The following is a 26,286-nucleotide window of genomic DNA, read 5'->3' on the forward strand; positions in this document are numbered from 1 at the left end:
CGTTGTATATACGTTTCCCAGAGGCCATCCCATGCTGAATGATCCAGCTCTTCCCAGATCTCCTATGCTAAAGCTACAATGCGCTTGTTTATTACATTACTACCACGCTTGGTATCTTGCTCGCGGGTATCTTGCTCTCTGCCACAGACTAGTGATTCAGATGCGCCTTTCGCGAGACGGCTAAAGTTCCCGCACCAGGATATGTGCCCTGCCCCCTTCCATAACCTTTAACAAACATTAAGAAGAAAGAAAGCTCCTTGCACACCTTTCTTTCTTCTTTCTTTCTTTCTTTCTTTCTTTCTTTCTTTCTTTCTTTCTTTCTTTCTTTCTTTCTTTCTTTCTTTCGGTGGTGCATACTAAATGTTGTCTCTCTCTCTCTCTCACGGTGCAGGTGAACCGGCCGCTGACGATGAAGAAGGAAGGCATCCAGACGCGGAACCGCAAGCTCTCCTCCAAGAGCAAGAAGAAGAAGGGGGGAGGCGGCGGCCTGGCCATGGGGCTGCCGGACTGCATCAAGCCGCTGGACAAGGGCTTCTCGAGCTTCTCGCCGACAGGCCACCAGTTCGCTTCGTCCATGTCCATGACCATGAACCACTACATGCACCAGGGCAACATGAACATGCCCATCTCCATGGGCGGCACGTTCGTCACCTCGCCGCCCATGCACATGACCACGGCCACGGGCCTGTCCAGTCTCGGCCTCGGTCCGTCCACCGCTGGACTCAGCCTGGCCGCCTCCAACAGCATGGTGGGCGCGATGGCCTAGCAGCAGCTGCAACGTCACCCGCCATGTCGGGACAACACCGAAGGCAGCAGCACCCCCAGTGCGGTCACGTGCTTCGAGTGCAAGAACTCACCGCCGTGAGACGACGCCAGTCATCATCGCAACCCCCCTCTACTCTCACGATGTCACTGTGTGAAACGAACGCTCTTTTCCGCGACTCGTCGCGAACACCTGTACATATACGAAGACGAAACAGTGCACGGGAGGGACTGAGAGAGACTCGACAGACTGACCGGACATCGCGGAAGCACACAGACAAGAGAGAGCTATAGTATATAATCTAATCTATCTTTCATCACAAAGTACGTTCTGCTATGTACGACGCCGCGCGTGCGTCTTATGTGTGTGCCTTCCGCCCGAACTCTGCGCGGGGTGGTGTGACGTTGCGCGAGTGGAACTCGTTTAAGTGTGGACAGTCCAGTGCGCGAGCGGAGCTGCTGCTGAGAACTCAAGCGGCACCGCTCAGCTGCTTGTGCTGCCAGCCCCTGACGCCACCGGCAGCCCCACCTTGCGTCTGGGGTGCTTTCTGCGGCGTCTGAGTGGTGCGCGGCGGTGTGTGCAGAGGGACCACTCTCTATACGGAGAGTCGGCGCTGCCTATGAGCGCAGCCCACGCATCGCACTTTTCTTTTTGCCCTGTTCTCTTCGCGCCTCGCCTCTGCGGAGATTGCTATCATCGACTTTTCACCTTGACCGCTAAAACGTGTGGCGTGATTCGGTGCGAGCGTGGACAGGGCTTCACGCATATACACTGCAGATTTTTCCCCATCACACCTTGCGAGCTTGCGCCCTTTCATCAAGATGAGTTTTGCTTACAAAAAACGCAGCACATTGTTTAAATTGTCGTCACGAAAGTACTTTTCTAAGCTAGTGAAATTCTCGTTTAGCATGTTATCACCGCCAACCATTCGAGATAGCTCTCTTGAAGTAGACGCGTATGAGTATGTTGAAAGTCATCAACCGTCCACTCATTCTGTTGTACGGTGCACATTCTCATATTGAGCTTGGAATGACGCACTTAATGCACAGTTCCACAGCCTCCTAGGCCCGCGCACCACGTGATGTGACGTGGTGCTCATATAAATGCAATATCACGGGCAGTGCAGGCCTCAATGTTCTCTCAGAGCTGTTCCCGGAGTGCGATTGTTCATGCACTGATAATGACACCACGGTTGCAGCGTTTCAAATAACGAGACGAGATAGGTATACATGGATTCATTCAGCCTTCGTATGCGTGTCCCTGCAAACGCTCGCGCCGAAGCGTCTTTCGCTCACTTTGAAGAGCGGCATGTTGATGACATATCCTCCGAGAGCGCGGGCGCGCTGTGCTGTTGCCGATCTTGAAGGTCACGTTGAAGGCGCTCGCGTTCCTCACGCCCTGCCAGGTGGCGCTGTTCTCCTACCCGAGAAAAAGTGACGCTTTCCGGCATTTAAAACGAGGGCGCTTCGTCAGACACACATGCACAGTGCCGAGGCAAGTCGGTTGTTGCAGTTCGCCATGTCGCGAGGTAGAGCAAGCCCCCGGACCGTCGTGTCCGGGGCGCGCACCTCTCACGTAACACACTCGCGCACACTATGGCTTATAGTTATCACAAGCCTATTCAAGTCGGGCTACCGCACAGGCACCTCTGGCCGAGAGCAGAACGGCACACGCTGTGTGACCCCCTTTGGAACGCAGTCAATATACCCTTCGCTGGGAAGGAACACGCCGTAGAGATTGTCGAGGCGACACAAAGGTTTTTGTCTTGTGTACGTTCTTGCATCAACTTTTGTTTTTTCTGGTGTGGAAGGCGTTCGAGACTAGTTCGCAATTATTTGTTCTCGCGTCTTTTGTTTGATATAGTACGAGCGGATGTGTGAAACGGGACTTGAAACAGATTGTATTCTTGTGAAACAGGGAAAAATATATATATACAGCGAAATCTCATTGATACGATTCTGCATAATACATATTTCGGGATAATACGTTTTTTTTTCTTCTATTCACGGTCAACGTTTCCCGGCCAGCTTGTTTTGGATAATACGATTTTCGGATGATACGTTTTATTTTCCGGTTCCCGTGAAGATTGTATCAACGAGATTCCACTGTATATGAAGGGGTAAAAGTATAGGTGTGAAATGCACCTTCGGCTGTGACATATTACGTGATCTCTCCAAGCAGCCCCGACCACCCTGCATTTTTTTGGTTTATATGCGGTGGTTGTTGTGTGCAATCGTCCTGTCGTGCGTAAGACAGTACTGTACCATGACGTTGCTGCTGTCACTTAGGAACGTCGTTGCCTAGAGCTCCTGGTAACGCGCGCCTACGGACCAGTGTTTTACGAGAAGGACTTGTCTGAAGGAGTATTCGGAAAGAAACATTTAAAGCCTTATAGCGGTACCTCGCTGTCCTGGCTGCAAAATTAAGCTCATGATGCAACAAATATATGTAACGAAAGAGACTTGACATCATGAGGATCAGCAACCTTTAATGACACTCGTGGATTATTCGAATTTCCGCATAATGAATGTTTGCAAAGTAATGCGGTGGTATCGGTTGCATCCTCTGGCAAGTATCGCAATGACAAAAGGACAAGCCAGGATATCGATGAAGGAAGCTAATGAATATCACGAGTGCTCAAAAAATACCAGTCAGAAACATCACAGATGTCCGTGTCGTTACGCAAATTCAGGTTATTCGACTTTTGATTTTCTATGACCCTCTATGATGTCGCAAAACAATAAGAAGCACATATGCCGCGAAAAAGAAACGCGGTTAATATTATCATCACTGCGTATCTGTATCTTATCACATTTGCTTTCAGAAGTGACTCGTGAGTAGCACAAGGCAATGCGAACGAGAAGGGTTTATTAAAAGGCAGATAAAAGTGGTAGCACCATTTCGGGATCCGCCTTCAAACACTTGTGTTCAAATATTTGTTACAGGTCATGACGTTAGAGGTGTAGTTATTTAAGTCTTTTCTTGCGGCCAACGGAGGCCAGTCAGTGGTCGTTCGAGAAGCCATCGAGTGACTGGAGAAAAAAAAGAAATACTGTGAGCATGTGTTATTTCGTTTTCTTGTTGATTTTTTTTTTCTTGCTGCAAGTGTGCGTGAGTGAGTGTGATAAATGACGTGTACATATTTCACAATGAAGAAGGACGCATATGAAAGACTCATGTTGCCTGCCGGTGCTCGGTAGGTGCTGAGTCACTGCAGTCCGGCTGCACCTCATGACTGGAAATAAACAAGATCAGGTGCTAAAAGAAACAAAACTTGCAATCTCTTTGTGTCTTTGTCTTCACTTTTTTTGTTTATTTGGTGGGATTAAAGGAACTTCGAAGGGACATTATAGAGAATTCCAGTAAGTTGAGCTGCACTAATAATTTACCTTAGGCTATAGTTGGTGACGCATTGGAAACGTTGCGCTGAGCGGTGAAGTAGCGGGGGGGGGGGGGGGGGGGAAAATAAAGGAGGCGAGAAGGTGAGGACAGTCGTCGGACAGCGTCTTGTCATATCCGGCACCTCGCCTCTCTTCGTCTCCTGCGATTTTTCCGCTCAGCGCAACGCTATCAATAGTAAATCGCCCTACAATAACGTTAATACAAAATATACACCCTTACTGATGACTGTAAATGACGCAAAAAAAAAAAAAAAACTGGTGGTGACGCCGCCGGGAATTTTCCGCAACAGCTAGCTATGACGTCATGGATTTTGATGGCGTCTGATCTGGCCTTGTTAATTTGTTTTTATCCGCAAAGATGGACTACATTGTATTCTTGAAGAGCCAAAGACTGAAATGAAAGAACTTCATTAAATTTTACAGCGCCACAATGGCCCAAATACGAGAAAGTGTCTCGAAATCCATGAAGTCGCACTGACCTACTAGAGTTGGTCACTAGATTACCATCTAGCAATCAAAATCCTACCGCAAAATTAAAGACAATAAGAGTTTTCAAAAGTTCACTTACCAGTCTAATCTGATTTAGTGTTTCTCGTTAGTGTCCTTTTAAAGAAGAACGTTAACTTGTATTAGTGAGTTGCATTTCTGGAATAACAAAACAGCTCCTCTCACTGTGAGAGGTAAGCTTGGTTAGCCAGAAAACTCGCGCAAGAAACGCTACGACGGCAACGACGCCACCTTGAAGTTCCCGCAACTACTCACCGTGACGTCAATTGAGTTTTGACAGCTTCAGCGGGGGACTTGTTAGCCGTTTATCTGAAACAAGAAAGATTATACCTTGCATTCTACAGGAACCAGAGATTCAACGTAGAAAGTTTCGAGAATTTTACCCTACAACAAAACGGGGACCAAATGCGAGGAAATACTTTTGGATCTGTGACGTCACACTGAGGTACAGGCAACGATGTTCCGCCGCTAAATTAAATAAGGGCAAGCTTGGCCTTCATTTTCTTCAGCTGTAATAAACTCTTTTCCAGCCAGGTGTACTGTAAATCCTTGAGGGCCTTAAAGGTGCAAAATGGGTCTATAACTCTCACCACTACACCCACAAAGGTTGTGAGAGTGTTACAGACAGAAAGCTCCCTTAAGGGTGTAAATCGGTTTATAGTGTAAATGTAAAAACAGTTTTGAAGCAATGCTATACCAGCATAAACTGATTCACAGTTGTCCTTTAGTGTCCCCCTTTACCTCAGGAGCTCCTATCTAAATGCACCGGAATGAAGACACGTTTTCCTCAGCAGCCACAGCACCGATTTTGATGAGGTTTGTTGCAATTATAAATAGGAGTGCAAAATCAAGCAACTGTAAGGTGCATATGTTTTGTTTACACCATCATTTCTTTCGTATAAAAATTCTTCAATAGCTATTAATTAAATTCACAATTACTGTTCACAATTCTGTGAAGTGCACCTATTCAGACATAGAGCGGACAGAATTAACAAATTATATGAACCGCTCTAAATTGCGCCACGAATTCGTTAGCAGGACTTTTGCAAAACCTTTCTAAGCATTGCAACAAGTTTACGGAATTTGTAAATTCATATATCAAATTTGACCGCTTTAGATGCTCTTGCGGATACTGTTTACCGAACTGCGATACCTGTTTTTGGTTCAGAGCTACAAATTTATCATCTTTGTGCTGCAGTTCTAGCTCTAAAACCTTCCGGCTTTCGGCAATTTCTGTAAACAAAGAAAGAAAAAAAAAAGAAAGAAAGAAAGTCAGTGGCTACTTAGCGGTAAATGGAAGAGAAATGCGTTAGCATTACGTCGCCCGTCCCGAATCCTGGATTTAAACCGCGTTCACCACATTGCAAAGTGACACACGTCCTGCCTCTTCGACGAGCGAAGTGCAACTATATAGTTTATATATACATGTATATATATAGACCTACACTCATGGTCTTCTAAGCTCTCCCAGCTCCTCTATACCTCTATCATGTGCCCGACTTCCCGCACGTACAATTTTTAAGCATGAAATGACTTTTGCTCCAATCGTCGGTGACATTTCCTGACACATATATTGAGCGACTGCCCCGGGCTCAAACCTAGGGCGGAACTCGAACTTAATAACACTTCAGACTGGGAGGTAGCGGTGTCCAGCTCGGATCCCGCGGTCCAGCTGCGGACCGTCAACTGGGCTTTGGAGGTCGCCGAAAGTCAAGGGCTTACGGCCACCTCACGTCGCCTAGCAGAAGAAACCCCGTAATTTAAATAACTCTGCATCTGACGAAAATAAAAAGTTTTCCTCCTCCTCCTCCTCCTCCTCCTCCAAGTGACCTTGAGCCAGAAGCCAGAGCCGTTATCCGGGCACTCAAACGTGATCATCCGGGCAACCAATCAACACTTAAGAAAATGCGGTCTCTGGATCCCCAACCCATCGTACAGGACCGCATTACATGCGCTAGTTACTGCCCAAACAAGTTACAAAAATACATTGCTTCCAATTTCTTCCTAATGTCTGTTCCCAATATCACTCAAGCTGTAACTTCTAGTACGCTGAAATTTTATTTGTCATTCTCCATATCGACGCTCAAAAGGCAGATACAGGGCACCATACACTTGATTGTCATCTTTTGACGCTGAGACAGGGTCGCCTGTGCTCTTTCCAACGCCAGCGGTCCGTGAGTTGGCCGCACATTTGCAGCCGACCACTTCGACGCTACACGAAGAAAACGTAGCGACAGACACCGAGCGCGCTGCACTTTTGGAAGACGAAAAGCGATTGAAGGCGGCAGCACCACAGGCAGCAAAAGACGCCATATGGCTAGCCATTTGATGCTTACATCTACTCTCGATTACGGGAGAGCCAGCAATTTTTTCCTCTTTGACACTCCTAATGCTAGCGCATTAAAAGTTCGACGTCCTAGATCAAAACCTTGCTTCTCGCTGTCGGAATAATTCAAAAGTTTAACTTTAATGCTACAAAGTTGTATTAAATCGATAGCATTCCCGCGTTTTTACATGCACGGATCTGAAGGTGCGCAATCGAACATACCCCCGAAGTAACGCTTCCGCGTAACGACGTGTGTGTGTGTGTCCGCAGTCACTTCTGGCTGGGAATTAACAGTATACACCAACCCCAAAACATAAACCCGGGAGCAAATGGTTTACAGACCAAAGGTGCAACGAAAACAAAAAAATTCCTTGCTTCATATCACTGCCTGTAGGTAACTTCGAATTCACTGGTGCAGCGCAGTGTTCTACAGCAATGCCCTGGTGGCATTTGACAATCTTAGGCTACATGTCCAGACTTCGAACTCATTCTGTTTTCGCGATACGAGTGGTCCGTATACTTTTGTTCACGGGTGTATACATCGTGCGTGGCAACCAAGATATCGTTCTTTGTACAGAACCACCAAGCGGGAAAGAGCTCCATAAGAAAGGCTTCACAGTAAAGTTTCAGTGGATTCCCTTACACATTGGTATTGCTGGCAACGAGAAAGCTGATGCTCTTGCACACGCAGCGCTTTTATCATCCTCCCAAAGTGGAGGCCCCAAAGAGCAATCAAGTTCAAAAATCTGACATCCGAAATCACTTTGGGTCGCTTTGGGTTCCACCGCATATGCCCTACGTAACCAAGAGATTTCGTCGAGAGGAAGCCTCACTTCTATATCGAATAAGGACAGGATCTGCTATAGTTCACTAGCATGGTTATTTGAGACGGGGCGTATCAATAGACCGATCCCACCAACCGATCTGCGCATGCGCCGTTTTTCCAGAAGTAGCACTGCCACCATCTTGGTTGTAGTCAACTGGTCCACCACACCACCGCAGTCCCCGCTCGTTGAGTACTGCGCACGAGCTTCCCAGACATTTCTGCGACTCCACCACCGAGAAAAATTCGTCATGTATTTTAAGAAATTACATGGGCTGTTCATTGCAGCATGCGAGGCGAACGTTGAAAAGTGCCTGCTGCTCTTTCATTGCGGTCGTTACCATCTGATTACGCGCTGAGTATCGTATTTGTTCGAGCTTTCTATGTAGTACGTCCTGATGTACGCGGTCGTTTCGCTTTACTATTTTTGCACATGTGCAGCTCGGTAACTGCAACGTTATGTTTGCTTAGCGACAGGACATAATAGGATTTGTATGCCTGTTGGAGACAGGCTTTAAGGTGCGGCGCCGAAACTTTCATGCCCTAATGATGCTTATACTGTATACCTACATGGGTTTCGTGCACGACTTGCAGACATCGGTAACAGCGATATCTAGAAGTTCTTAGGTAAGCTAGGCGGCGTTTCTAACAGCTGAGCTGTTTAAGCCGGCCGTTAGTCCGTCCGTCGCGCACAAAAAAAAAAAAAAAAAATGTGGGCCGATCCTGCCAAAGCATGATTGGGACTACTTAAGCTTAGCCAGCTAATCGAAATCGATCAATAAATTCCGGAAAATGCTGGGGTTGACTTAGTAGTGCTTAACCTAGCCCAAAAGCCAGGTCTACCTAGGTGCCCATCAGCCCCGCTGTCTCTTTAACATTGCGCCTCTAGTGCAAGCTACGCTAATTCTTTATTTGCATTCAAGCGAATGGTACGCTTGCTGCTTCGAGAACTACGACTGCGTGGCGTGAGGCGAGTGTCGCATCTTTTGCCCACGTGAAAACGCGCCGCTCTTCATTATGAGCAGGCGCGCGATATCCTTTCGTCAGTGATTGGTACTGGTCGATTAAGTCATTTAAGACAGTATCATCGCTGTCGCTGCTAGCGATGGCAGAGACCTCTTGGTCATGTTCGGGTGGCACAGCTGAGCGCTCGGGAACTTCAGGCTGGCAGGTGAAAATAAAAAAGAAAGACATGTGTTTCAGTCTTATAACACTTTATTTATTTATTTATTTATTTATTTATTTATTTATTTATTATTTATTTATTTATTTATTTATTTACAATACCCTCAGAGCCCAAGGGCATTACAGAGGGGAGTTGGTATTGATTACAAAAAATTTGAACATAAACAGTAATAAATATACACATTTCAAATATAAAAGAGGCTCATAAATAAAAAATGTTCAATTAAAATTAAATTATGGGGTTTTACGTGCCAAAACCACGATCTTATTATGAGGTACGCCGAAGTGGGGGACTCCGGAATAATTGCACCTAAATCGAAGCACACAGGTGTTCTCGCATTTCGCCCCCATCCAAATCCAGCCGCTATTCGTACCCGTGTTTCTTCTCGCGCTGTGTATTTATTACCAGTACCAGCTATTAATCCGTTGGATCCACGTCTCTCGAAGCTTTCGCTCTTTAGAAAACACATAGAATCCGAAGCCTTTGTCCCTTGTGCTGTTGTTGTAGCACCTGCAGGAACGCAGCAGGTGAATCCTCCCCTCACACGATGGCTCCACACGAACCATAAAAATTGCCAAAAATCGTACCGTAACAGGACGCACAGTGCCACAGGCACTCCGGGCGGCTGGAGCGGCCGGGTGACTACAAGTACCAGCATGCACCGCGGCAGCGGTGGCGTTGTGAAACTGGTTGGTGGGATCGGTCTATTCTCCGAACTGTACGGCATCCGACAGGACAGGAGACACTGAACACTTTCTGTGGTCGTGGCCGAAATTTCAAGATGAAAGGGACGCTCTCCTGGAGAATCTGCAAGAAAAAAAGAGCTTCCGCATGCGTGCCTGCAACACCTTGTATTCCACGAAGGATCAGTTGTAGCCCGCAAAAAAACTTCACGTCTCCTTATCGCATTCTCAAGAGAGACTGGTTTGATGTACATGTGGTAAAACACCACAGCGGTATTATACGAGACGATCGGGCGGAGCAATTGCTGGCCTTGATCGCCAGGCTAAACCCGCCTGCTGCTACAACCCACCACCACCACGACGACACAAAGTCAATACCTTCAGAAGATCTGTATGTATGTAAGTACGGCAGGGTGTTGCTGAACAGAATACACATATGTATAGCTATTTAGGTTTGGCGGTGTTGCAGTGTGTAAACAAAAAAAAAAAAAAAAAACAGTAGACGAATACACTGACTCATTGTTTCTTACCGATAATACCTTTTCGTTTAACTCCAAAACTATAGGCATTTCACTACCGCCGCGTCCAATAGCACGGCAAAGGCACACCCACGGCTACTGTGCCGCAAGTCGCAAGCTTACAGCAGCCGCTAATAGCGGATCTCTGTTGTTCACGCTGCGTACATGCTACATAGCTGTATCAATGCGTCACTGTGCTTACAGCGAAGCAGTAACAAAACAGAGGAAACAGACGCTCAACGTATGATTCCATCATTCCTCGGCGATATATGACCAACGTGCGCACCAGTGCCCTTTCGCGATCGACATCCGAGCCAGTGGACTCGATCGGCTTGCCAACACATGCAAAGCAGAGCGCCAGAGGCGCGAAGCTTGTCTGATCTGGAAAGTGTTAATCGAAGCGCCGATCTTTGCAACCGATCAGATAAACCGCGGGAGGGTAATGGACCACCCTGGCTTCTTTCTTCTCGGCACACGAGGGGGGGGGGGGGGGGGTGAGATGAGGGCTAATCAGTCAGTTCAAGCTGAGAGGTAAGTACATCGAAAATGAACCAAAAGGAACAAGAGTAATGAGCGAAAACTAGAGACAAATGCGTCGCAGCTAAGTACGAGAGAGATGGAGAGAGAGAATCCGGCAACGTTCGACGCAGCAAAACAGAAGCGTCGCATGTTCAAGCTACACACCGCTACAAACACGCGAACGCGGAAACCTTCGTACGCTGGTCTGCGTTCCGCGATCGTTACGCATATAGAACCGGTGCATCTGAAGCCGCCGAATCGATTCGAGCTCTAGCGGGCTGGAAAAGGGGGGGGGGGGGGGGGGGGGCTCTCGGGTTGCCGTAAATCAGAGCACGGACTCCTACAGTATAGTCGCCCGTCCGCGGGCGACGCCGTTCATCACGGCTTGCCGGGTCGTGACGCGAGGCTCGACACAATGCTGGCCGGTGAGACAGGTGGGGTGGGGGAGGCGGGGGGGGGGGGGGGGGGGGGGCGACAAGCAAGCGCGTTGCATGGGCGCGACAGCCGTGCCAGGACCGCGTGGAATCGATTGGCCTCTCGCGACGAGCTATGCGCGTGCGAGTCAGTCCAGGACCGCGTATAACACGCATATACGTACATATAGACGCGGACTCGAATGAAGTCCTGGCATGCTCGATAAAACAGTGGTGGAAGAACTCCTATACGGCGGCAGCAGCAGAAGCAACGGTGTCTCTGCGAGCTGTATATGCCAGCTGTGGCTGGCGACCGACATACACGGAGGTATACAGCAGAGAGAGAGAGAGAGAGTGGTTGTCAAGAGGAAGAGGCGGTGGCAAACACGATAGTGTACAACAGCAGCAGCAGCAGCGGTGGCAGTAAAGGGCCACGCGAGCATGCATCAAAAAAGCGGACAACGCCTCGCTTGGCGCTCGGCCCGACAGCTCGCGGCTGTATAGTTGCTGCTGCGTGGTGTGCGCGCGATGCCGCCGACATCGATGCCGCTGTTAAATGACATGCACAGTGTGCCGAGCAAACACGCCGCGTGAAAGCCCCATGCATCGACAACGAGTGCACGTGAAGCAACAGCAACAGTAGGAACAACACGGTCGACCGGAGCACGACATCGCGGCGCATTTTCATGCCTCTTTCTCCGCGTCACCCCCCCCCTCTCTCTCTCTCTCTCACCGAAAACACCACCATACACGCGCACATACGTGCAGACCTACACCCCTCTCCTCCCTCACCTCTTCAATCGAGGCCTACGCTATATAGGGAGTCAACCGCATAGTCGCCGCGAAATAACGTATACCGACTGCAGATCAGAGAGTGTGGAGGTGGGGGAAAGGGGGCGGGGAGGTCATCAAAACGAACGCGACGATCAGGGAGCAATTCATCTCTCGATCGAGTCCGGGTCGCAAGTATTCTACAGCCATGGTGCGTGACGCTGTAAACAGTGGCACTTGCGGTGGGCGTCACTCCCGCGTTCCTTCTTTTGGTTGCCGCGTGCTGGAGTTTTTCGCGGTGTTTTTTCGCCAGATTTCGCCACGTCGGAATCGCCGTTGCCTTCCCGAGTTGACTCGGAAGCCGTGCGACCGAAGCTACATAGGGTCAAATGTAGGGGCCGAGTGCACGCAACCGTATTATAGCTGGGCGCGTGTCACCCGCGTGATACGGTCTCGACACTGTCCGGAAGCCACGGGGAGCGGCGCACACACCTCTTCTTCTGCGCGACGCGATAAAGAAACGCTTTAGCCGCCGGTCGATTTGTACTCGACTGTTGGCGCGGTTCCTTGTGGGTCGCGTCGCTTCCTTTTAAAGCGTTCGACGGTTGAGAGCTAAATGCGGACAAGGCGTCGTCTCCGAAACCGTTCCCTCGGCGCTGGGCGGAAGCAGGTGGTTCCTGATCCGGAAACGCGCTACAGTAAGCGCGCGTGCGCTGCCTTTGGGACGAGCCCCGATTTCCGAGCTTGCGGCGGCAGCGCCTTGAATTCGACACGCCTGCGCTCTTGAACGCCGCGGGAAAAACAAATTGGACGTCGAGGGGGAGGGGGGTTGTGGGAAGGAATACTGAGCCCCCCGTCATCCGTCTCCTAGCTGGCAGCTCGGCACGCAATTTACACGCTGCCATACGCGTTGCCTGCCTCATACACGCGTCCCAACGAGAGCTCGCGAGCATACTGGCGAGAACGTTAGAGAGATAATGTATTAGGGCGAGATGGGGGTCGACGTTTCACATGAAACGTCGGAACTTTTTACGCAGAGCTGTGATGGATGCGTCTCTCCTTCTTCTTTCTTCTGACATGCCGCCTGCCTCTATATAGGCTGTGCTACGTGCAGCGTGCGCGGGTTATCCAACTTTGTTGCCAGGGTGGCACAATTAGCAATACGGACGTATAAGAGCCATCGGTAAAGTGAACAGAGAGGGGGAACATGCAGACAGACAGTAATCGTCTATATAGAATCACCGAACTTACGCCACGTGTTCAATTATGCAACTCGCCTTTAACAGGAGTGCCCAAAGAATGAAGCTCGATATTTTTCAGCGCTCGAGCTTAACCATAGTTTTTGCTGTTTGATAGCGCAACCTATATACCACATGTGTAATGTCATGCAGGGCACCTCGGTCACTTACACATCGTGCATCCGCGACTCCGAGCTTCTGGCACTACGTCAATGCATACCAGAGCACCGGCTCACACATGACTATATCTATATACTATATAGGCTATATAGACTCTATATAGACTCTATATAGACTCTATAGACTATACATATACCCTTGCTGAGCACGGAGCGGAGCGGTACATTGCCGCCATTTACATCCCGAGGTAAGCAGTAAAGGCAAAGTTACAGGTTATGGCGGTCAGGTATCTGGGAGGGGGGGACCGGTCGCTACATGAGGCTGAGCGCAACGTCGCAATCAAGGTCCTTAGGGCCCATTCACACTTGCGACTAGGCGAGGTCGCGCGACCAAGTTAGTCGCAAAGCGACCAGTCGCAAGTGTATACTCGCAAATGGTCGCTTTTCTCGAAGGGTGACCGTTTCGGGCCAGTCGCTCGATGCTCGATTTTTCAGTCGCGCGACCGCAGTCGCAGAACAGCTGAACCAATCAGATGCGTAGGAACAGGACGTCCGTATACGCTGGCGCTTACTTTACGCGGCGATGACATTGCAAGCAGACGTGAACGGCATATATATCGCGAAACATTTCGGTTAAGCGACTGGTACGCCGGTCGCATTTGTGAGTGCGAACATAGTTCGTCTTTAGTAGCTTTCTGGTCGCCAGTCGCAATCGGTCGCGGGACGTCGTCTAGTCGCAAGTGTGAATGGGCCCTTAGTGCACCACAACGAAGATAAACCTGCACTTTGTATGAGAAAGATGTCATCTTACTTGAGGGAGGGGCTGGGAGAAGAGGGAGGAGAACATTGTCTTTCTTTCACGTGTAGACAACGAACTGTCCGTTGCGTTTTACAGAAACAGAAAGTATATAGTGCCCTTGACCACATGCAGCAGACGAAACATTGTTTTATGCGTAATTTATTGAAGACTTGCTTATCTGACGCTACGCCATATCTACCGTACAAATTTTCATCCCCATCCCTGTTCCTGCGCTTCGAGGCATCCTGTATAACTTAGCTACAGACGTTCGCTTCTGCTAGTATATTTCGCAGCAAGGCTTGCCATTAGCGCTCATGCCGGTACGGCATCATAGCGCTCAGGCCGCAAAACCGAACGCATTCCCGCGTGCGCCGGGAACTTCGTTCGCATACGTATACCAGGAATCTGAGACGCCTTAAGTAGACATCCATACGTCCTATAACGTCGGCGCATCGGAAGGATAGCTCTCTCGTGGCGCAGCTAGCTCTGGAACGCAAAACCATCTCGGCTCATTGTTACCCAACTATTAACCGCGTGGACCGAGACGTGCACTGCGCCGCGTAGGAAGTGCATTTCGCCGTGGCTGCAGCAGCATGCCCCCTCCCCGGCCGAGTCCTCAGCGGCCGGCGCGCCGGACATCGTGACCGGTCTCCTCGCTCTCGGCGAGCCGGGGATCGGGCGCAGCTAATGAGCCCGAGCGCCTCATAAATCACGCGCGCTCCGAAGGCTGCTGCCGCGCCGCCTTGGAAGCCCGCTCCTTTTAATGGCCGTCGTCCGGCCAACAGCTCGTTGGGGCCGCGGCAATGCTCGCGGCTGCCGCTCGCTTGGCGCTGCTGGCCTTTGCTGAAGCCCAGAGAGGAGAGCTATAGCTAGCGCCGGTGAGGTGCGCCGGCCCGTTTCTGAGGACGACGAACGACGGCGGGCCTGCGCGCGCGCGCAAGGACCCCGCGCTTGCGCGCGTGTGCGCTATAGTGCGCGTGTCTGTGAGCGATTCAGTGTTTGTGAGCGATTCAGTGCGTGTGCGTGTGCGTGTGCGTGTGTGTGTGTGTGTGTGTGTGTGTGTGTGTGTGTGTGTGTGTTTGTGTGTGCGTGTGCGTGCGTGTATGTGTGCATCATATAGTGTGCGTGCGACAATATTTGTGCGTATCGGGGTGCGTGCCTGTGTGTAAAGAAGGCACGCAAAATGCGCGCGCGGTCGTCGCCTTGAATAACGCCCATGTTTCTTGATTTACCGCGGTCTTCCAGTTCTCGTTTCTCTTATTTTCGGACGCGCGTGACGGGAAAGAAGCAAACTATTGCAAAGTCCTGCTTACCATACAAACACAAATGTGGGTAATCTTCAGTGGGAGCTAATGTACAGTAACAGTAGAGAAATGCTAATGATACGAGAAAGAGCAGTTGGTATTCTGGATAAGAAAGGGAGGAGGGGCGAATTAAAAAACGAAAAGAGAATCGTATTATAATGCAAGACGCAAATTTAATGTACCATAATAGTTGAAGAAATAAAGAAAGAACGACAGTGTATTATATACGGGGTTTTGCGGTATTCAGTATATGAGAAGGGAGAAACGCGCGCGCATGCTCGTGCCTTTTAGGTAATGGAACGCTTTAAGGGCGAGTGGGCTCTGATGAAACCGGAAGAATAGAGGCCGCCACGCCGCTATGCGACTACACAGCTTCCATCGCACAGAAAGAAGAATGTTCGCGCAACGGTGCTTGCTTGGAAGCGAGGACAGAGCTGCTCGCAACAAGAGGGGATCGGGGTAGCTGAACGGTCTTTTCCTTCGTTTTTTTTTTTTTTTTTTTGTTTTGTTTACTCATTTATTTTATTTTCACTTCACGCTGTGAGCGTTCTATATATAACGCCGGAGATAAAGTACGCTTCATTTTAGCCCTAGTATTATACGGGCTGGGGCCGATCAACAGGGGAGCATTACTCAAGACATGTGTGCACGCTCTCGGCACAATCACGAGGATTGAAGCAGCCACTGTGTGCACACAAGAACCTGAAACCACCACTCAGGCCGTGCTTTCCTTTCTGCGCATGCGCGACGCGCAGGGCTATGAGTAGCATTGCAAGAGGCGCCAAATGCATCAGATTGCTTTTAAAGCTTTATTTGGCCTCTCCCATCGACTTACGGTTGTTGGCTGCTGTTTATAACCACTGCAAGACCGCAGTACCGGTACTTGCCAGTACCGGATATAGTGCAAACAAACACCGGATATAATGAGAACCGAGGCGGCCAGGGATGGCCGGCCACCCTTTCGCCTTTTCCGTCTGTCAAGAACAGGTGCCCTGTCAAGTGTCTCCCCACATTCCCATCTCTCTCCCTTCCTCCTTTCTTACGATGGACTTTTTAAAAGCTGCACACCGCCACCTCCGAAGAATACCCGCTGAAGAAGGAGCCGAATTGGCTCCGAAACGTCGGGCTAATAAATTCCCTTATTGGGTTGGAGTCACTCTCCAAGTCTTAGTCAATTTACCAACCAGACACGTGATTCTGTCGAAATGGTTTGCTTCCGTTTCATTTGCGCCCGTGAAAAATAAACTTTAGCTCCATCGTCGACATCATCTCGTAGTTAATTCCAGTACGTGTCGTCATCACAATGTGGCCATGCTACCATCCTCGTACAGTCGTCGTCGTGCCGTAGTCGTGCTCCTTAGATCGTCATCGCTCCTTCGTCGCCATGCGTGAAATCCGCATGCTCTAGCACCTCAAGTTGAGCGAGACGTTTCCCGGTGAGAGTGTGTCCAACTTTGCTCGTGCGCTCTATAATTCGCAAACACCAATGAAAGCTTTGCTTGAACTGATTCGCGCTACACATGGGACCCGCATATCTAATTTTTTTATTGTTACAATACTTGTCTGCATAATTAGACAGGTGTTTCATACTGAAGGATGTATTATACAGGTTCAGCAAAAAAGAACACAAAACACATTAAGAAGCGTAAATATGAAGTTGCGCCGCATAATTCTAATAGGATACTAGCGAAGAAACACGATCGCGTGAACAGGATTACGCGCAACAGGGAGAGAAGTGTATACAGCGTGGCCCAGTACCGGTCCAATGATGGTCCAATATTACAACATAGTTGGTCGACACGCGGTTGTCATACGCTGGGCCAACATTGGCCCTTCAATAGAGTGCTGCTGTCTGATGCGTGCGCGTGGGCTACGGCAATTTACCTGCATGCGTGCAATTTTTCTTGCGCATGCAGCTTTCTATTGGAGCCTCTGGTCGTGTTAATCGGAAGGCGGGCACGCGGCGCAGTCATTCCTCTCTCTCTCTTCTTTTCGGCGCCCCGTCCTCTCCGCGCGATTTGCCCCTTGATGTCACAATCCCCATCCGCAATCTGTCTGTCGTCGGTTCTGCGCACGCCTGGCCGCATCGTCACTGTGATTTCGCGACGACGACCGTCTGTCAGCTGCGCCTATTTTCGAAGATACATCTCCATTATGCACCGAGGCAAACTTACAGAGGAAGCGAAAGAGGAGGAGGTTTTCAAGATGGCGCTATATACAAATGATAGTTGAAACGAAAGAATAAACAAAGCAACGAAGAAAAGAAAGGCAGTGAAAAGGAAGACTATGAGAGAGTGAAGAAAGGCGAGTCGCATAACACACACGCACGCACAGAGAGAGAGAGACGTCCAAACGCACAAAATAGGGGCAGCAGGTGGCTTCGTGGTCATCCTCAAAAGTGCACGGAAGGGGAGTCCTAATGAGGGCCTAATTAAATCTAATAAGAGCGCGACCGCACCATCACCAAACCACTCGGCGGGCGGATGGAAGCTCAGCCGGGGCGGTGGCAGAGCCTGCATGGAAGACCGCGCGCGCGGAAGCCGAAATGCTGGCAGTGTGGCCTTGCGGCCGGGTGCGTATGTATATATGTATGCGCGCCGCCGCGCGTGGTGGCAAGAGACCACACATCGCGTATACTCTCTCGCTCGCGGTCCGGAAGGCGATCATTTGTCGAGCGGAATTGGCCGGTCCGCGAGTTTTAACGGACCAACTCCGCCGACTCCCCCCCTTTTTCGTTTCTGTAGAGATGCGAGGAAAACTCAGCGGGGGCAAACGAGCGAAACGTTAACTGCGACGCTATAATATAGCCCGGGTTAAAGAGTTTGTAATTCGCGTTTATTGATGATGCGCCGAATTAAAGTTCTCGCAGCCCGCGCGGTCCGCACGCAATGCGGGTGCTTGCAAATTAATGAGGGGGGATGAGCTGTGAGATTTCGGCTGCAAAGCGTATCCTGCGACTCCTTAATAGGAAGACTCCCGAAACTTCTAGCATTCCCGTCGCATCCCAGAGACCGAGAGAAAGAGATAGCGAGTTTAATGAAAACTGAAGACGTCAGCTCGGGTATATACTGGGCTCGATATTTAATATGCACCGAAACAATAATTTGCTAGGGGTAGGCGGCACTCCGGATTAGATTATACCAGTTTTTACCAACTGGGATTCGTTAACGTGCGCTTAAATGTAAGTACATGCGGATTTTTATGCATACCACTTTTTGCATCATTCGAAACGCGGCCGTCGGCACCCAACCCACGACCTTGCTCTCATGCAGCAGAGAACGCCATATATTTGCCGCGAGATTTCCTGTGAACTTATCTTACATTGCGCCCTCGAATGGCACATTTTTGCACGAAATGAGCAAAACGTTTGCATTTACTTGAAAGAAGCGCAAGCTGTCATTCAACAGAGGGGGGGGGGGGGGGGGGGAGGCATTGTTTATTAAACAAGAAAGAGAGGTGTGCGAGAGAGAGAGAGAGAGAGAAATAGAAGAACAGAAAGGCAGGGATGTTAACCAGACGCATGTCCGGTTTGCTACCCTGCACTGGGGGAAGGAGGCATAGGGATGGAAAGATAGAGAGAACACAGTTGCGTGCACATTTGAAGGTTCGCACCAAGTTTACACACGGTCGCCCTACATACATGACCCAAGGTCTGAGCAATCTAGTAGGGCCGCCTCCCAGTCCTCTCGGGTAGGGTTGGGGTGAGGGGTGAGAGCTGAATTTTGCTCGCAGACCCACATTAAGTGATAGGTGTCAGCCACCTCTTCACAGTGTTGGCACCTGCCATTGATCGTAGGATCAAAATGTTTCATCACTGCCGGGCACAGCATTGTGTTAGTGTATAAGCGAAGTAGGACGCGTTCGTTCGCTTTCCCCAGTCCCTTAGCTGGGTACCGGCGATGGTTATCCTTATAATTGGTAGCAATATCTTTGAAAGTTAAGAGAATTACGCCTTCTTGTTCCAGGTCCTCGGGGGTCAAAGCGGGGACTGGCACTCAGCCACGCTGTCTATGTTTCGGAAGATTGTTGGGGCTCTTTTTGTGTATGCTTCGTTTGCGTTTCGCCTATATACTTTACTAATATTGTAGCGTAAGTTAATTTATACCTCATTCGCTGTGAGCCTTGCAATCGCTTAAAAAGATATATGTATTCCTGTCCAACGAAAGTAAGCAACAAGGTAATAGTATTTTTTTTATTCGCTGTGAATTGCAAACAGTTAATGAGCTCAATTAAGCAAGCTAGGCCACTATGAGAGTCAGTACGTTAGTAGGATCATCAGGTTGCTTCAAAAAATATTTTTTTATCGCTCGAACGACAACGATGTAATAAACTTGTAATTATTTGAGGAGATAAAATCATTAGGTTGCTTTATTGCAGCTAATAGTTAAGCTAACACTTTGTTTAGTTAAGCTAACAGCGCCAGAATGAGGAGCAAAATAAAATTATAACAGCCACTTTCGAACTCAGTGTTATTACGTCCTGCGTCTGAGAGTGCCGTGTCACACATGGCTCTCACATAACACCCCATTTTTAGCTTTCATTTTGTATATAGCAGCGAATCAAAGTACAGAAGGCCGCCATTTAATTGCGAGGCCAAACGAATTCACCGTAGTCGCATCCGAACCACATATTAAAGGAACACTTCCGGTCTTGTAACGACTGAGCGAGATCCTTGCAATTATCGCAATTATCATAGTGCAGTTATCGTAATATAAAGTGTATGACGCAATATGATTTGAGTGCATGCTTGCGATTCCTTTTTCTACTGCTGACTGATGTTCACGCGACCCTGTGTATATAAGACCGTTCGTATATAAGATAGATTGCGGAGTGATCGATTGCGCGATTGCGAGAAGATAGATTGCGCTAAAGCGCGTCGAGCTGCTACGACTTCATTTGTTTAAAACGCGCTCAAATGATTTTTGTGATGTACTCGAAACAAGAAGCGATAATAAAATTGATGTCATTGTGGCGAGTGGGACATGCGACAGCCAAACATCGCGCACTCGACACTGGTAGTCACTGATCTTAGTACAGCGCCAGGCTGAATACTTTCGTACACCGTAAAAAAATGCAGACGAAGATTTTTAGAGTGTGCCACAACCACAGAAGAAACGGTCTTTAAAGATGTTCACGCAGTACACGCACTTGTAAACACGTTAACTATATTGCCTAGCAGACGATCACACATATATCCGTGGTTCAGCCGGTGCCCGCCAGGCGGCGACTCTGCTCGATCTCGCGGCCAATAGACATGAGCCACCGCGGCGCGGGTGTCTGAGTGCTCACAGGTTTGTACATACAGACATCGAAAGATGGCGGCAGTTAAACTTCTGTAAAACGACAACCAGGAGTCATCAAAAAGAAAGTGAGAGAAACAGAGATAGTAAAATGGACGCGAAGGACGGAAACAAAAAAAGACAATGGGGATTTACAAGAATGACAAGAAAGAAATTCGAAAGCAAGATCTGTACGCTAACACAAAGGGCAGCGCCTTGCTATTCGAGGCCCGAGCTGCTTGCCTAAAGACATACCGGAGCAAACATTCGCAATAGGATGAGGCAAGTGTGTGTTGCAGCAAAAAAAAAATCCGCAGACAACTCAGCCCATCCTAACGGAATGTGAAGGTGTTCACCCAGCGAGACCTGTATAAAACGCCCACCTTCCTGAAGCACTGGGATTTAAAGCGTGCGGAAGCATTAACCGGTCAGCAAGCGAGATAAGCAATTGAGAGACGTTTATAGTATTGGTGGGAAGAAAGCAAAGAAGAGACTGATAGGCACGGATCCCTTACAGGCATGGGCAACGATACAAGGTATAGATATAAGCTTTTAATGAAGAGAGAAAAGATTAAAGACACATATACACAATGCTATAGACTGATAAATAGCTTTAGATTCATTGATAAGATCAAGCAGGCTAGGTGGCTTCCCTTTCGAAACCACCCCGTTTCGAAGGGGATGTCAATAAATCACCATCGTCATCGCGAGTAGGGCCTATGGTTCGTATTGGTCTTAGACCTGATATCACTTTAGAAGTGGAGACGGCTACGAAATGAAGGTAGGAGGCAAGCAGCTAGGCCCCCGCTGTATACACAGGGCACCAACTGCGAGCACTCTTTGACTGTATACGCTGTTCACGGGGCAGTTCTCGCCGCGCGGAAGACGCGTGTGGTGATCGAGCAGGCAGGAATGCCAGACGCGACCACGGAGAGCTAGGCGCGAGAGGAATTTTACAGCCGTCGTTTCCCACTCAAAAAAATTTCGGAGAAGCGAGTCCTGCCCCAAGGTATTTCAGAGACCGCACCATGCACGACGGGCCCACAGAGCCCGAGGCGACGTGGTGGCGGCGGCGACCTGCTGCCGCTCAGCGGGAGAGCGTCGACGCACTCAGCGCTGGCCGCACGACAGGTGAAGCGTAAACACTTTCGCGAGGGACCCCGACGGCGAGGTCGTAATTGTCAAGCAAACTCAACGGGTCGCAGCTGGACGCGCTGTGACGGTTTGAAAAGAGAGAGAATAAAAAAAGATAGAAATGAAAAAAAAAAAAGTACAGCAGAAGAGATTGCTGAGAGTAGAGCAAAGAGCATTGCTGAGCTTTACCTTGTATTGTTTAATTGAAACTCGGGTGCGATGAGACTCTACAGCACCTTCTGTGTCATTGGCCATCCTTTGACGCTTAACGACATACTCTACAAGCTAAACTCAGCCTATTAGATTATTAATAGAGTGCTCTTGGAAGAAAAGATCCTGGGACCATGGTCTATGCATTCTTGCATGCGAAAGGCCACAAAGGGCTAGCCCTTGTGGACTTCTTGAAGGCGACTGGACTGTATGAGCGCTTTCGACAGTGGACATTCTCCTGCGACTGACTCTGCGAATGACTGGCTCTTTATTATTTTTCTTCTCGCTCCTTCTTATCTATTCTTCCCCTCCCCCCCCTTCCCAAGCGTAGGGTAGCCAACCGGGCACGTCCTTTATTAACCTCCCTACCTTTCCCTTCTCGTTTTTCTCTCTCTCTCTTCATATAGAACTCTGTAGATTACCTTTCACGTTGAACAAGATTCTGGCACCCTGCTCTCGCCCATCGCAGCTGCAGAAGGTTGCGAAAACGCTAGCCGATTCCTGAAGGCAGTCGGACTGGACGACCGTCTGTGACAATGGGTTTGTTCAATCCACATGCATCTGAGATTGCATGTCGGCCGCGCTCGTAGCGCCACGTGATTGCGCAGACTAAAACACGAGCCCAGCGACGCCATGGATGCCTATACAATGCACCAGACATACGCCGCCACGTGGTTGTCACTTTAACTCACGCAAATCTAGCACTTCCCCCGTGGTTTCATTATTTACGCGAGACAAGTTCCTCAAATTACACTTTCTTCCAGACATGCGCTCTTATTATTTCTTGCTTTTTTAATTCAATTGTGAGTGAACTTTCCTGTTTTACAGAAGCCCCAATCTGCAGCTGAAACAAGGGAAGATACGTTAGAATCCATGATGTCTCACTGACGTACCGATGGTGAGGACAAAATTAAAAAAAAAAAAAAGCTTCGCCTCCACTTCCTCTTCTATTAATCAACCTCCTACAGCAAAATTAACGAGAATTATATTTGAAAACATACTTTATCGAGAGAAACCCTAAAGATGTTTATACTGGTAAAGTGCTTTTGCAAACATGACATATGGAGTTGACCCGTAATTGACATAAACTTCTGCAACATCCACTAAGACCAAGTTTCCTATAAGAGGTCTGCGACTATTCAAAACATTCGAATAACGAATCGAATCTTCTCCTATTCGATTCGCTGTTCGAATCGAAGAGGCTCTATTTTTTAATACTTTTCACACATTTCATAAGCGTCCAGTGTGCTCAATCAAAAGTAAAACAAGACAAAAAGGATGCCATAAATTTTATCCCGTTGACCACAGTACATAGGCATAAACCATGATAAGTGACGCTGTGCGTGGAGCAGGCTACGTCGATCAGAGAGGCAGACTTTACTTACTAATTAAACCTTCGATTATTAGCACACTCCAAAGAGTCTCGCGCATATGCGTACAAACTACATATTTGTTCCTAATGCTCCGTTTGCGCTTTTAATAAACAAGGGGGTAGCCAACCAGACGCATTTCTGGTTAACATCCCTGCCGTCTCTTTCTCTCCTCTCCTCCTCCTCCTCCTCCCCTAATAAGCAAGGCTTCCTGTTGGGCAATGTAATGAGAAACACTTGCTAACGTTGTCAGCACTACGATGTGAAACCGTCTTACAAAAATTGCAAAAACGGCTGTTCCTTATTCGGAAACAATTCGAAAAGTATTCGATATTCCATTCGATATAGCTTCTTACACTACTTGATCCGTATTTGATTCGGTCTCAAAAATTACCATTGTATAGTTTTTTTGTAATTCACTTAGTTCTTCACGTCTGTATTTTTCATTTTCCAGCATTTCTGCGGTGATGTTAATTTGGTATCCTCCTAAATTGTTTTATAGGTAACAATTTACTCTCAGCGATACGTTGTATTTTGATAATTTGTCTGTCATTGCATTTAATAGGATTTTATAATTAAGTTTCATGCATTAATCATTCTTGTCATCATGCACAAGAGGCCCTAATTCATTTTCTAACTGCGGAGCCTCCTTCTGTGTATAGATCACCACCATCACTAATGAAGTGTTCAATTCATCCCCAGTGTTGCTGAACAGCACAATGCAATCTGCGAACCGAAGGCTGTTGAGATATTCGCCGTTGATACTCACTCCCAAGTCTTCGCAGTCTAGTATCTTGAATACTTCTACTAAGCATGCAGTTCAGCATGCAGTTCAGCATGCAGTTCAGCATTGGAGAGATTGCAGCAATGCAGTTTCTAGCATGCTGTTGCATTGGAGAGATTGTGTCTCCTTGTCTGATGCCTTTCTTAATAGCTAATTTTCTACTTTTCTTTCGGAGAAGCAAAGCAGCTGTGGAATATTTGTAGATATTTCCCAAGATATTCACGTATATGCCTCTTGTACTCCTCGATTACGCAATGCCTCCATAACTGCTGGTAGCCCTACTGAATGAAATTTTCTTTCTTTTTTTTTCATAATCTATGAAAGCCATATAGAGAATTTGATTGTACCCCGCAGAATTCTCAAATACCTATCTGCTGACATGGATGTGGTCCAATGTAGAATATCCCTTTCTGAAGCCAGCCTGTTCTCTTGGTTGATTGAAGTGAAGTGTTACCCTGATTCTATTGGAAATTTCCTTGCTGAATATTTTATACAACATTTAAAGAAAGTTAATGGGCCAATAATTATACAATTATGTAACGTCTCGTCCGTCCCGGCTGTGGGAGCTGCTGGGTTTGAAGCCCCACCGCCGGATCACCCGCCGGTGAAACGGATACAAGCGACTCCCCGCCAGGCGCCCGGTTACTAAAGGTGAATCAATGTGTGGGGGACGCTCCCGCCGTTGGTTAATGGAGGCCTTAACGTCTCCCTTTTGATGGACTAGTATAATGTATGCATTCTTCCAGCTTTCTGGTACACTTGAAGTCGTGGGTCATTGCGTATAAAGGGCCGCAAGCTTTTCAAGCATAATAATGTTACGCGTAGCTGATGCACAAGGCTATTTACGATATAATTACACGTAGGCCAACAGTGGCCAAGATGGCGACCCTATCGCAATCGGGAACACGTCGTCTTCCTCCTCTTCAGTGTAGCCACACTGTGGCGGCTGCTCCGTATCAATATCTCCTGCATACGCATATGTGTGTATATCTCTTGTAAGGGCCCATTCACACTTGCGACTAGACGACGTCCCGCGACCGATTGCGACTGGCGACCAGAAAGCTACTAAAGACGAACTATGTTCGCACTCACAAATGCGACCGACGTACCAGTCGCTTAACCGAAATGTTTCGCGATATATATGCCGTTCACGTCTGCTTGCAATGTCATCGCCGCGTAAAATAAGCGTCAGCGTATACGGACGTCCCGCTCCTACGCATCTGATTGGTTCAGCTGTTCTGCGACTGCGGTCGCGCGACTGAAAAAATCGAGCAGCGAGCGACTGGCCCGAAACGGTCACCTTTCGAGAAAAGCGACCATTTGCGAGTATACTTGCGACTGGTCGCTTTGCGACTAACTTGGTCGCGCGACCTCGCCTAGTCGCAAGTGTGAATGGGCCCTAACTCCTATACTTCCCCACTGACATGAATAAACTTATCCCGATTACGATTCTATTCGCAAACCCCAACAGACGTTCAATTGCCATTAAGCTGGGCTATGCAGCGTCCACAAGTATACAAAGGTTTCCTACGCATTTTCGCCTACCAGAATACACGAGGCGACCCGGGCTTCCAGCCGGGCTCGCGCGAGCCATAATAAAATCCAGGTGCTCCCCCGGGGCAGCGGCACTTTGCGACCAAGGGCGCGCTTCTTAGGCCAGTTTGCCGCCGCGGGGCCCTAATGTATGCGACAACGGGTGCGTGATTAACGACGTGTCGGCTGCGGCTGGCGCAGTCGTTTCATATAGGTCATAATTGAGTTGCGTGATGCCGAGAGGAAACGCACAAAGCTGCAGCGGCATATGACCTCCTCGTCCCACCTCCGGCGGCTGCGAGGCGCCGCACGGAACGAATGCAAAACTCTCCCGGGCGCAACAGCGCGTCAGGGACCTTACAACACTGTGCGGCTTCGCGTGCGTTTGCACTAAGCAGCTTTCCTAGGCTCCCTGATGGCCGAGTGGTGTATAGGCGAGCGTTAAGTAGCCCCAGTATTCAGGGCTGTTTGGGTGCAGCCAATGCGGCCCTTGGGTGTCTTTTATTGTTTTTACTTAAAAGAATGCGTGGTGTAGTCATTTATACGGATGGGGGCAACACTATGCCAAGTTTTGAGAGCCACCTTTCTGTGTCATCATGCGATAAT

The 26,286-nt window shown here is 48.7% G+C and overlaps 1 protein-coding gene and 1 long non-coding RNA gene across 2 annotated transcripts in view; one reads left to right on the plus strand and one right to left on the minus strand.

The window, feature by feature from the left end:
- The window catches only part of LOC119461254 (transcription factor GATA-3-like), a 283,079-nt gene extending 279,043 nt beyond the window's left edge, over positions 1-4,036 (plus strand). Inside the window, 1 exon segment of the mRNA XM_049672150.1 lies at positions 392-4,036. Within this exon segment, the coding sequence (XP_049528107.1) occupies positions 392-766 (375 nt within the window). The 3' untranslated portion in view covers positions 767-4,036.
- LOC125947437 (uncharacterized) overlaps positions 1-26,286 on the minus strand; it is a 351,351-nt gene that overhangs the window by 215,444 nt on the left and 109,621 nt on the right. Inside the window, exon 2 of the long non-coding RNA XR_007468295.1 lies at positions 4,927-4,980. This is a non-coding gene — a long non-coding RNA (uncharacterized LOC125947437). The remainder of the gene's footprint in view (positions 1-4,926; positions 4,981-26,286) is intronic.

This window comes from Dermacentor silvarum, chromosome 8, assembly GCF_013339745.2.
Source record: "Dermacentor silvarum isolate Dsil-2018 chromosome 8, BIME_Dsil_1.4, whole genome shotgun sequence".
In the NCBI taxonomy this organism is placed as follows: Eukaryota; Metazoa; Arthropoda; class Arachnida; order Ixodida; family Ixodidae; genus Dermacentor; species Dermacentor silvarum.